At 37.1% G+C, this 13,429-nt stretch overlaps 1 protein-coding gene across 1 annotated transcript in view; it reads right to left on the reverse strand.

Annotated features, from left to right (window-relative positions):
• Positions 1–11,878, reverse strand: part of LOC126891740 (N-alpha-acetyltransferase 35, NatC auxiliary subunit-like) — a 113,148-nt gene extending 101,270 nt beyond the window's left edge. Inside the window, exons 1-3 of the mRNA XM_050661015.1 lie at positions 11,614–11,878; positions 11,475–11,554; positions 8,802–8,950 (exon numbers count right to left, since the gene is read on the reverse strand). Coding sequence (XP_050516972.1) covers positions 8,802–8,950; positions 11,475–11,554; positions 11,614–11,627 — 243 coding nt within the window. The 5' untranslated portion in view covers positions 11,628–11,878. The remainder of the gene's footprint in view (positions 1–8,801; positions 8,951–11,474; positions 11,555–11,613) is intronic.
• Positions 11,879–13,429: the final 1,551 nt, after the last annotated feature.

Raw genomic sequence — 13,429 nt, forward strand, 5'->3', positions numbered from 1 at the left:
TTGTAGATACTTTATATAGTTTCTTAAATTTTTAATTTTTTAATTTTATTTTTGTATTTCATCTATTTTTATAATAGACCTGGATCGCGCGTACCAAAAAAAAGTTGATTAATAGCAAGCTGAAAAGTCACGGTGTCTAGTCGGACAAACTTTGATGTATGGGAACACTGTATATATAAAAATATTTATAAAATACTTCTGGTTTTGGTAACACTTTAGAAAAAGTCACGCGTCGTCACTGAGCAATACCCATCCCCAGCTTTGATAGAGCCAAAGGAGATGCTCGAAATATTTTGATTATCGCACAAGATAAAACAATTCACGGTTTATAATAGAGTTGGTACGAAATACGGAACAATAAACAAACTTGTTTCAAGAAATCAAATAAGAGAATGCAAAGAAAATTTTCTTAATTTCGAAGATGTTCCAGACGTTAAGCTGTCTCTAAGAGAAATTAGTACAAAAGATTCTAAATTTTGAAGACAAGGCTTTATAAAATGCTACTGCAATAAGAAATGCTCTTCAAAAGTGTAAAAAGTGTAACGTATTGTGCAACTCAAATTCCATAATGCCTCAACATGTGAGAATAAACACTATTTTTTTTTTTATTCTAATTACGATAATATAAAAATAATAAATATTGTACCAAAAACGAGCGTTCGGGTATTTATTTACGACTTTATTATTTATTTATACAAGTTTACTTTACAAACTTTAGCTTAAGACTAAAAACTATTTACAAATATGCCCGTATTTATACCCAGTTGTTATTCTGGAACAATCGACGCCCATCTCTAGCTATCAGCGTGTTCCGCCTACGAGTCGTACGTTCGAGAAGTTCCTCCTCCTTTCCGCCGAGGCCTAGATTATTCGATGACGTCATTCTCGAGGTGTTTACTGTAATACGGCGGTCGGCCAAGATTTCTCTTTTGTTACACTGCTCCCCTCTTAAGATCTGAGCGTCCCGATCAGCAACTCTAGATGAAGGCCCAGGATGGCGGAATCTACACGACTCTCCAGCTCTGCATACACCCTTCAAGAAGAAATAGCAGTCTACTGTCTTTGAAGGGTATGACATCTTCGGGTTCATGCAACACACAGTAATTCGTACGCCAGTTTCTCTGAAGATCACTTCAAGCATGCTTCTCACAATCTTCCAATCCAGATTTTCTACTGCATGGCCTATTTTTGGTATAGCCAAATCTTTGATGTCATAATTACACACGGTTTTCTTCAAATTAGTTAGAGCACGCCATATGTTCTCGTAGCTTGGCGTGTCCGTGTAAGACTTCCTGGTCACCATATACAGCAAAGATCGAGGACCATCTTCCAATCGCAGTACTCTTCCAATTTTAGGGTGCTGATGTCTTAACTCGTCCAGGCGGCCGAACTTTCTATTGAATACGAACGAGATTCCTTTAGTCATCTCGAGGTCTTGGGCAACACAGTGGGCTAGAGAGACGTTTTCTGGAACACCAAACAGATCTTGCTGAACTTCTGTGGTCACGCCGAATCTAGCACTCTTTCTCGCTGCGTAATTTGACATAAATTGATTAAAACTTGGCTGTGCGGCGTCTTTCATCTCCTGTTGGAGGACTCGGGCTTCTTCTGTTTCATTTGAGCCAGCATATGGTGCAAGACGATTTATGTGAATAACTTTTGGTTTACCGTTTGGCAACTTCTTAATTCTGTATATTACGTCATTTATTTTCTTCTTAACTTCATACGGACCTTCCCATTGTCTTTGCAGTTTAGGACACAAGCCGCGACGACGTTGTGGATTATAAAGCCAGACAAGATCACCTACTTCGAAGCTTTCATTCTTGCATCGAGAATCATATTGATCTTTCATTCTGTCACTGGCTATCTGGATGTGTTGTCGGGCAAATTCATGAATGTTGTTCATTCGTAACTTCAGGCGGTCGACGTATTCTTCGCCTGCAACATGTTCCTCGGAAGGTCTGCAGCCAAACTCTAGGTCGCAGGGCAAACGAACTTCACGACCCAACATCAGGCAGGTTGGTGTTTGACCTGTAGTTTCATTTACGGCCGAGCGGTAGGCCATCAGGAATAAATGAATGTGTTGGTCCCAATCTCGCTGATTTTCAGATACAACTTTGGACAAGTGTTTACCCATCGTTCGGTTCATCCTCTCGACCATCCCATCTGATTGAGGATGCAGGGGTGTTGTTCTGGTCTTATTGACACCAATCAATTTACAAACGTTTTGGAAAAGAGCTGACTCAAAGTTTCGCCCTTGGTCGGAGTGGATCTCCAAGGGAACACCAAATCGGCTGAAGAATTCTTTAACAAGTACCTCTGCAACGGTAGCAGCTTCTTGATTTGGTAATGCATAGGCCTCGGTCCATTTCGTAAAATAATCCATGGCTACCAGGATGTATTTATTTCCTGCATCAGTTTCTGGAAATGGACCTGCAATGTCGATTGCTACTCTTTCCATAGGACTGCCAACATTATACTGTCTCATGGGTGCTCTCTTTTTACCAACTGGACCATTACCGGATGCACACAGTTCACATTTCTGGCACCATCTTCTTACATCATCTTTACAGTTCACCCAATAGAACCGTTCTCGAACCTTTTGCAGAGTCTTCGTAATACCAAAGTGTCCACCTGATGTACCGTCATGCAACTAACGCAATACTTCTGACACTTTACTTTTAGGTACAATCAACTGAAGCTTCGATTCTGTACCATCATCGTTCTCAAAGGTTCTGTACAGAAGATCATCTTTTAGTACCAGGCAATTCCATTGGCTCCAGTAGGCCTTGACTTCTGGACTATATGCACTAATGTTCTGCCAACTAGGTCTCTCACCTTGCCGCATCCAATCCAATACTCTTTTTATACATGGATCATCCTCCTGGGCGTCTTGTAACTGTTGGGGCTGCCACTGCTCATTAATTACGGTGGTTCGTCTCAAGGGGCAAAATCGTTCCTCTAATTTGGCACAGTGATTACAATTTGCACTGCATGGTCGTCTCGAAAGGGCATCAGCATTTGAATGAACTCTTCCGGCCCTGTGTTCTATATCGTAATCATATTCTTGTAATCGTTCTAACCATCTTGCCATCTGGCCCTCTGGATTACGGAATTGTATGAGCCATTTTAGAGCAGCGTGATCGGTGCGAAGAAGGAACTTTCTGCCATACAAGTATTTATGGAAATGTTCGCAAGCCTTCACTACACCCAGCAGTTCTCTTCTGGTAACGCAATAGTTTCTTTCTGGTTTCGACAGGACTTTGCTGAAATAAGCGATGACTTTTTCCTGTCCATCCTGGATTTGGGAGAGAACAGCTCCTATAGCACTGTTGCTAGCATCGGTATCCAAAACAAATTTTCCTGCCTGTCCCGGGTAGCTTAATATCGGTGCACTGATCAGAGCCATTTGTAGTTGTTCGAAAGATTTTTGGCACTCTTCACTCCATGTATATTCTTTGCCCTCCTCCGTCAACTTTGTTAGGGGCTTGGAGATATTGGCAAATCATTTGACAAATCGTCGGTAATATGTACATAAACCAAGGAAACTTCTAATTTCATGTTTATCTTTTGGTACTGGCCAATCTTTAATTGCTTCAATCTTTTCAGGATCAGCTGTTACACCATTACTCGATACAATATGTCCTAGGTACTTAACTTCTCGTCGAAACATGTGACATTTCTTCGGACTTAACTTCAAGTTCGCTGCCCTCAATCGTTGAAAGACTTCTATTAGATTCTTGGCATGTTCATCAAAGGACCTTCCAACCACGATTACATCATCTAAGTAAACCAGGCATGTATTCCATGTTAGACCTCTTAAAACTGCCTCCATTAATCTTTCAAATGTGGCAGGGGCATTACATAAACCAAACGGCATAGCCGTAAACTGCCAAAGCCCTGATCCTATCGAAAATGCGGTTTTCTCCCGATCGGCTGGCTCCATGTCTACTTGCCAATATCCACTTTTTAAATCGAGTGTGGAAAACCAACGAGAACCGGAGAGAGTATCCAATGTATCATCTATTCTGGGCAAAGGATAACTATCTTTTTTTGTTACCGCATTGAGCTGGCGGTAGTCGATACAAAAACGTGTTGAACCATCTTTCTTCTTTACCAGAACTACTGGTGATGTCCATGTTCGATGGTTCAATTACCCCTTGTTTGTCCATATCCTTGATAATCTCTTCGGCTTCATCTCTTTTCGCAAATGGAAGTCGTCTAGGCCGTTGTCTGATTGGCTGAGCGTCTCCAGTATTTATTTTATGCGTTACTATGCTTGTTTTGCCTTTATCCTTCTTATCAATAGCAAAAACATCTTGATACTCTATCAGCATAGACCTCACTTTTTCCGTTCGTTTATGATCAAGATCTTGGCATCTTTCAATGATCATCTCAACAAGGTCTTTTGGATACTTTGACTTCGATGATTTCTTATTGGTATTCATAGAGCAAATTGAAGCCACGGGGACACACTGTCCGATCAAAGCTCCTCTACTTAACTTGATAGCAGTTTCCCTTAAATTCATAACTCTTACAGGGATGACATCTCGAACTTTTACCAAAGTTTTCGCCGTTAGGAACCCGACATTATCCACATCTTCGACCATCCTTAAACTTCCCTCTCGGGAGTGTCCATCAAGCATGGTCATCAGAATTTTCTCACTATTACCGGGTATGGTTACGTCGCATGTAGTTAGTAAGCGGATGACATCTTCTTTGTCGTCGTGAAAGGGCAACTCTTCACCATTGATCCTGAGAACTCCATTTTGAACATCCAATATTGCCCCCACTTTTCTTAGTACGTCCATCCCCAATATGAACTCGTCGGAGATCTCGGCAATTAATACTTGATGTTCAGCTGTGGTCTGGCCAATGGATATTGACATATTAGCCTCGCCATATGTATTAATTAGCTCACCAGTCGCCGTTCTAAGCTTTACTGTTGCAGGTGATAACTTATGGTGGCCTCGTACTACGTCTGGACGTGCGATAGTTCTCGTTGCACCTGTATCCACCAAAAACGATCTACATCTATTATTGATACGACCTTCGATGTATAGGTTGTGGATTGCACCGGAGGACGTAAGGTTGACAGTTACTATGGGGGCTTTAGTTCTCGAGGTCGGCAGTTGCCCCTTGGTGTCGACCCGCTCTAGTTTTCCGACGGCCGTACGATGTTCTTGCAATTACGACGAATGTGGCCTACGTCGCCGCAATTCCAACATCTAGGCTCGCGTCTCTTTGGCATCTCGGTACGAACTACTCTCCGTATCATTTCCTCCAGAGGTTCATCGTTGTGTTCGTCACTTTCTTCAATGGTTCTTACTCTATGGCTTCGTGAAGTTTGACTAGCCGTTTCGTGCTCCAATGCAATAGCAAGTGCTTCATCTAAAACTTTCGGTCTTGCTAGTCGTAAGGCTTTCTGTAGTTCACTCTCTTTCAACCCATTGATGAAGGTATCTACGGCAATTTCTTCTAAAATACTGTCTGGCGCCTCCGGATAAGCCAACCGCACCACACGAGCAACATCTGCTTCAAATTCTTGCAGATTCTCACTTGTTCGTTGACTTCTACTTCGCAGTTGTGCTTTGTATACTTGTTGTAGATGAGCATCTCCATAGCGTTTTTCTAGATGAGTGAACAAGGTCTGGTAACATTTTTCTTGACCCTTCGGAATTGACCTTAAGATATCTGCAGCATCACCTCGTAAAGCAGCAGTCAATGAAACAGCCTTTTCTTGTTCGGTCCAATGATTGGCGGTCGCAATAGCTTCGAATTGTCTAAGGTATATGGACCAAGAGGACTTTCCATCAAATGGTGGTAATTTGAATCTCATATTATGCGACATTTCGTCTCTCGGTAGTTCATCTTTCACTACAGGATCTAAACATACTGCATGAACTGACGGTTGCACTTTTGTATCGGTTATCATGCTCTCTAATTCTTTGATCTTCTCTTCTACGGCCAAAACTACTGCATTAACTGAAGGTAGGACTTTCGTATTGGTTACCATAGTCTCTAGTTGTTTGATCTTCTCTTCTAACATTTCTTTACTGTCGTCTACGCTTTTTTGTATCTTATCGAATGTTCTAGAAACCTCTTCAAATTTCTCGTCGTTCTGTCTACAAACTTCTTTAATTACTTGAGAAGTCTCGTCGATCTTTTGAGAAATGGTTTCGAATTTCTCAATATTTATCTTAGAAGTATCATCGATCGTTTCAGAAACAGTTTTTAATTTCGATAAGATTGCTTGTTCTGCTGACTGGAAGTGGAACGTCTTTGGGTCTTCTCCGTTCTTCGTGAGGACATCCTCGAGTCGTGCTTGTAGGACTATCTTCAGCCCACTGCTGTCCAGATCCCGTTCCTCTAGCTGTTCACGGAGCTGTTTTACTGTAAGTTCTTGTAGCAACATCTTTGGTGGACACACACGTACTTTCCAAAATGTCTTTTAAAAGTCTTTCCGAATACCGAACAATCAACTCACTTTAACTATTCCCGACGAATAGAGTCCAAAAGTCTTTTAAAGTCTTTCCGAATACCGAACAATTAACGCACTCCGGTTATTCCCGACGAATAAAGTTCAAAAGTCTTTTAAAGTCTCTCTGTAATTCACTTATTTATATCGCACTAACTTTACCGAACACCGACACCAACTGTAACAAAAACGAGCGTTCGGGTATTTATTTACGACTTTATTATTTATTTATACAAGTTTACTTTACAAACTTTAGCTTAAGACTAAAAACTATTTACAAATAGGCCCGTATTTATACGCAGTTGTTATTCTGGAACAATCGACGCCCATCTCTAGCTATCAGCGTGTTCCGCCTACGAGTCGTACGTTCGAGAAGTTCCTCCTCCTTTCCGCCGAGGCCTAGATTATTCGATGACGTCATTCTCGAGGTGTTTACTGTTATACGGCGGTCGGCCAAGATTTCTCTTTTGTTACAATATTCAAATTAAAAAATTACGTTTTATTAAACCTAATCTAACAAATTACATTTTAATAGCTGATCGGTGTTTGACTAGTCAAACCCCGATTTCATAAAATTAAATTTCGACCTTTGCCTGACCAACGTTGTCTCTCCTAGATTTGACTAGTCAAAGGCCGAAACTGTAATTTATTTCGGGCTTTGACTAAGACCGTCAGTCAGACCTGAGGATTGCCTAGTCAAACCTAGGAGTGCCTGCAATTCGGGCTTTGACTATAACATATAGACCAAACGTAGCAGCTTCCTGTTTCAGCTCTATAGCTTTTTCGCTTAATATCGTTTTGTTGCGGCTTATTATGGCAACATCATCCGCATTATTTTATTTAGCGTATGGCTTAAGTACATCACAGAATATTATTTAGATTTATGCATTATACAATGCATCACAAACAGATGTCCAGTTATTTTATATATTCGATTGACCCTTCGGTTGCCATTACAAAGTCTATAGGGTCGCCTGTGTATGCTCTGCGTGGGCAGTCCTGAACAATGTGTCTGATCGTCTGTCTTGCAGCGCCACAGTCACAAGAAGGCGAGGGAAGTTTACCCCATCTGTAGAGGGAGTCGGAGCATCTTCCACAGTTTGTTCGAATTCGATTAAGGGCTGTCCAAATCTTACGGGGACGCTCAAATTCGCCAGGTTTTTCTATGAAGTCCGGTAGACTTAAAAAGTCATATTTAGATAGGAAATTTAACCAGGAACAATTTTTATGTAGATATGTCTGTACCAAAAGTGCATAGAACTCACCCTAATGTAACCTGTGCCCAGGGACTAATTCACCCATTTCTCAAAAACGCACCCCTTTAAATGGTAGCACTCTGCGGTTTTTTCATACATAGATGTCCATTGACCATATGAAATAATAAAACCCCGTTAACGTTGTAGTTCCTTTTACCTATCTTATTTTGAATATAATCAATAGCCTATATGTATTTGCAATAACCCCTTTTGTTTAAAGCATGTTGTATCCGCTTCCAAAAAAAGAATGTGTGTGTACTTTGTACGCACGTAAGAAGTTACACTTATAACAGAATAAAACACACACAAACACATTGAATAATGCCACAAATGATTTCTGAACAATAATTGTTGGAAAAATTTTAATTAAATGCGTATTTTCTTAAAAAAAATTATATAATAATATACTTACAATCATATAAAACGTATAAAAAAAATAAAAGTTTGTATTGGGGATTGAACCCACGTGCATTGTGTTCAAGTTCCAGCACCTTTGGATATCGGCTGCGGGGACATATGCATTATACTGGAAGATAGAGCAACTGAACAACTTGACACTTCCGAATTTAACCACATTAGTTTGATGTCTACGGAATTCAAATATTACAACAAAACAAAGCAATAAAACAATATTAGATGAATATTTTTAGAAATTTTGTTGGTTAGGTAGGTAGGTTTATTTAACATACATACTAGGTAGGTTTATTTTACATTTTCCAAATAGGTTATGTAATTTTTTATTGCGATACTGAAACATTTACAATTACTACGTACCTGTTGCATTTAAAAACTATTTAAAAAGTCACTACAATTATAAACTTTTTTGTTTCTGTCCTCACAACAATAAAATATATTATACATTTGTTTACCTCCATATTGAACAATTATTATTGATAGATCATTTCAACACCCAATCAGAGCCCGTATAACGACTATTACCATACTGTCGGTGTGCGCATGCGCGCAGATTAATAATAAATAATCACCCTCAATCGCGCCTAAAGAAGTATAACTTCAAAAATTCCAAAATTTTATTTCGCAACTAATTATACGCTTATACCACTTACTTGTACAGCTTGGTCAAATGTTATAATTTTTCTTGATCCTCTATTACATAGCATGCCAGCATCCATTTTTGGATCCATCATTTCAATGGCAGACATAGCTTCAAAAAGGCCAAACAGATCATCATGAAGCAGTTCTCCCAGTTTTAAATCTGCGAAACAAACCAAATATAAAGAAAATGATACTTTAACCTCTTATATGGCTCCTCTACACATCGGCAGACGCGTCCGAGGACGGCATCTGTGGATGCATCCGCAGATGTGCAGATTGGGTAATTTGATCGTTTATTATTTATATACAGGGTGAGTCACCACTAACGCGACGGAAGATTACAGCGAAATGGTAAAAGATTTGAAAAAAATTTAAATTGAATAGTTTGTAAGTTAATATGTTTTTATAATTTCGTAAATAACTTGGGAATAAGCCTTCTTTTAAAACTTTACATTTTAAGAAAAGTCAACTTAACTCAGAACACTCTGTACATAGGTATAGGGAAGCCTTATGAAACTTTACCTTATTTTTTGCGGACAATTAAAAAATTCAATAAAATACAGGGTGTTCCATAAGAAAAAATATAACTTTGATACGCCGTAATTTATTGGGACACCCTGTATATTTCAAAATAATTTTAAAATGTAGCTTTTATCAACTTACAAACTATTCAATTTAAATTATTTTCAAATCTTTTACCATTTCGCTGTAATCTTCCGTCGCGTTAGTGGTGACTCACCCTGTATAGTGTGACCAACTAGTCCGAAAAATCCGGGACATGGCCCGAATCACGAAGTCGTGTCCCGGCGTCCCGGACAAGGCTTCCGGGCCTATTCTATTTTTAAATTTTGAATACGTTCTTCTTCTAAGAATTCACATCAAATTGAATTGGTGGGACGAAAAAAATCGACAATTTCTAGAGTGTACTACTAATACCAATACCACATCCAAAACGCATGCATTTTATACCGTGGTATTATAGTTCTACAAAAACTAAAACGATTTAGTTTTTTCGTTACTGTATTTTGATCATCGTCTTCTGAAAAAAAAATGGCCCGAACGTGTAAATCTTAGGAATTATTATTTTAATTTTATGGCTTCTTATTTATGCCTTATATTCACTTTGTAAATATGGATTTTGTGGGTGTCCCGTTCTATCAGTACATGGGCTCACCACTACAATCTTTTCTCAGAAACGTTGAACAGAATAATAAAAGGCACCTTTTTAAGCGGAAAGTTTATCGCCAAGTACTAATAAAAATTACAATATACAATAAACTTTATGTAAATTTAGTTTCTCTACTATTATGCAAATTACACCCTAATCTTTTCCTACGGTATGGAAATTCTTCAGGTAGATCTTAAAAACTAAGAGGATTTTGCAAGATTTTTATGAAATAAAAAAAAGGTCTAATACTTTTTATTCTATAGAAATAAACATATCCCTAGTGTTTTTAATAAAATTCACAAATAAAGCTTGAATTGAATTCAATTTGATTTTCATAGTCTATGATTTCTTCGTTTTCAGTATTTCACTGTATCTCGCCAATTAAAGCTACTAAGCTACAGATTTACAGAAACACTGGCACGTTAACAGAGGAGAAGGGGCGAACCTTGAATGGAAACGCAACGAAAGACTGTGGGTTCGCCCTTACTCTTCTAGATGATGATGCAGTTCAGTTTCTGACGTGAATGGATTGGTATATTATTTCTTACGAAATTTTAGGAGTATGAAGGGCGAAACATGCTGTTATAATATACAGACGCATTCTTTAAAAGTATGTGAGCAAGATGATACTGTTTTTGAAATGACCATTTTTCGGGTTCGCCCTTACTCTTCCAAGCTCCTGAACTGTGTTTATTGCATTTATAAAATGGTATTTTCTTTGATTTGTATAGTCTTATAAATTGTACAGATTATATTCGTAGATATATTATATAATTCGTAAATAATTTTTTTTTCGATTATAGCGCCATCTATCGACAACTAGAATAAATGTTATAAATGTCTGTAATAACAGACGTGCCTTTTATCTGTCACATACAATTTAATGCTTTATAAAGAAATTGAAAAACTGTGAAACTGAAAATGCTCACGAAAAGGACTCTACTCTTAATAACACTATATGGCAGAACCTACTGAGATGAAGTCAAGAATTTATAAAGCCAGTGTAAGACCAATAATGACATCATATGCATCAGACACAAGATCCGATACAGCTACAACACAGGGACTACTAGAAACGGCAGGGATGAGAGTACTTAGAAGAATTACAGGAAATATGTACACTAAGAGATTGAAAGAGGAGTGAAAACATTAGAAGACAATGTAACATACTTACAGTTTATAAATGAATGGACACTAAATAGAAAAAAAGAATGGAATAACCTCATAAGCAGAATGCAGGAGCCAGTTGTGGTCAAAATCGCGAGAGATATGTCACTGAATGGTAGAAGAAGTTTCAGCTGACCACGCAAAAGATGGAGTGACAACCTTCTATAGAGGTATCAACCTGTCAATAAATAAGCAATAAGCAGAACTGCTTATAAAGGAGAAGGGATTATCTTGTTTATTGATTCTGTAAAGTATAAAATTATTAATGAAGATTCTGTGTTATATTCCTGAGGAGTTGTTGGTAAATAAACATAATAAAAAGAATACAAATGATATAATTTAAACTTGCCTTTAACTGCTTCTTGAAATCTGGATGTAATATTGCAACTTTCTGGTACTTTTCGGGAACATGATTGAGGAGAACCGACACTGCAATAATAGAATAAAATATAGTTGGTTTGTATTCTATTTGTTATAATTGGACTTACCAATCAGGTTCCATTTTAAACTTATATTAATTTTTATTTTAATTTTATGTTTATCTATACATAACCTAATTTAACCTACTTTTCTTCTTTTACAAAAGCAAAAGGTGGTTATAAATTGGTTTAGTCAACCAAAATTAAATTCAATCCAGTGATATTATGGAAGAGTTGTGTGGCTTCCTTTTTTCTTTTTTATTATATTATGAATTGGAATAAGATTTTTTGTAAAGTATTTTTTTTAAACTATTTAACTTGTCTCTACCGTCGCGCGTCGCACTGTTCCAGTGGACTTGGCTAACGATTTTAAAAAGGAACAGACCGACAACTTGGTATGACTTATGACGCAGTTGACGTATGACGTGCCGTGCATGGCGTGACGGTTTCTATTTTCTTGTTTATATTTTTTATTTTTTTATACTTGTTTGTTTAAAATTTCTAAAAACAAGGAGTAGTTTGCCAGAGAAATTAAAATACATAATTAAATTATTTTTTTCTCTCTGTAGTTTACTGTAGACAGACTTGTTGGATGTAAACGTAAAACTGAAATACCTCTACAAAAATATTTGTACATTATTTTTAACGCTGTGTCTAGGTACACGCTAACGTGTACGCAAATAAAAAAAGTTAGGTACACGCGAATTAAACTTCATCAAGCCAATGACGTCATTATTTAGCGTGCACAGTGTCTGTATACTTTGGTACACGCTATTTTGATATGTTTAGTGTTTGATAGAAAAATATTTGTTTTAAGTGAAGGGAAGCAGAACTATTCAGATGTTTCAAACTTAATTGTAATAAATCAATGTATATACAGTAGGAAAAATGAAAGAATACCCATGAACGAACATATAAAACACGCTGTATTTTCCTGTCACCGTGTCATACAAAAAATTGGCCAGCGCAAGTACATGTAATAATTATTATTACATGTACTTGCGCTGGGCAATTTTCTTTGTGACACGGTGACAGGAAAATACAGCCTGTTTTATATGTTCGTTCATGGGTACTCTTTCATTTTTCCGACTGTATAAAAGTATATATTCAGGTTAGCAAAATAAATATGTATTTAGTTGACATCACATTATGTACAAAATATTGTTAATATAATTTTTATACGTAAGTTAATTATTATAATCAACTATTCTAAATGGAAAATAAGCCACAATTTAACTAAAAAAATTATTTTATTAACGTTTCGACGTCCAAATCGGATGTCGTTGTCAAAATAAAAAAATTAGATTAAATAACTTATTAGAAGAAATTTTTTACTAAGCCACAACATTTTTGTTTAATTTATTAATATTTTGTATTTTGAAAACGACATCCGATTTGGCCGTCAAAATGTTAATAAAACCATTTTGTTAGTTAAATTGTGGCTTATTTCCCATTTAGAATGGTTGATTACAATAAATGCCACAAGGAAATAGCTTGAGAACAAGTTAATTATTAATGTGAAAGTTTTAGGTCTTTCTTTTATTTTAATTTTGGACGGTACTACTATTTTACTTACAACTAAAAAAATACCTATATATTAATTTATAGTCTCTTATCTTTTTCATACTGTTTTAAAATGTTGTTAAACTCATTAAAATATCTAAATAATTGTCCACCCTCCATAATTAATTTAAAAACAAACACTAAACAAATAAAAAATAAGAAATCTCTTTACTAATCAATATTAAAGTGTAAACACAATTCAACAAAGTCTAACACTCTGACTCTCTGGTACTCGCGGTATCTTACCGCATCATACACGCGGCTCAAGTTGGGTGTATGCAAAAAATCAGTAACAGTGCACGCTAAATAGTGACATCACTGA

Source organism: Diabrotica virgifera, chromosome 9 (assembly GCF_917563875.1).
Source record: "Diabrotica virgifera virgifera chromosome 9, PGI_DIABVI_V3a".
Taxonomy (NCBI): domain Eukaryota; kingdom Metazoa; phylum Arthropoda; class Insecta; order Coleoptera; family Chrysomelidae; genus Diabrotica; species Diabrotica virgifera.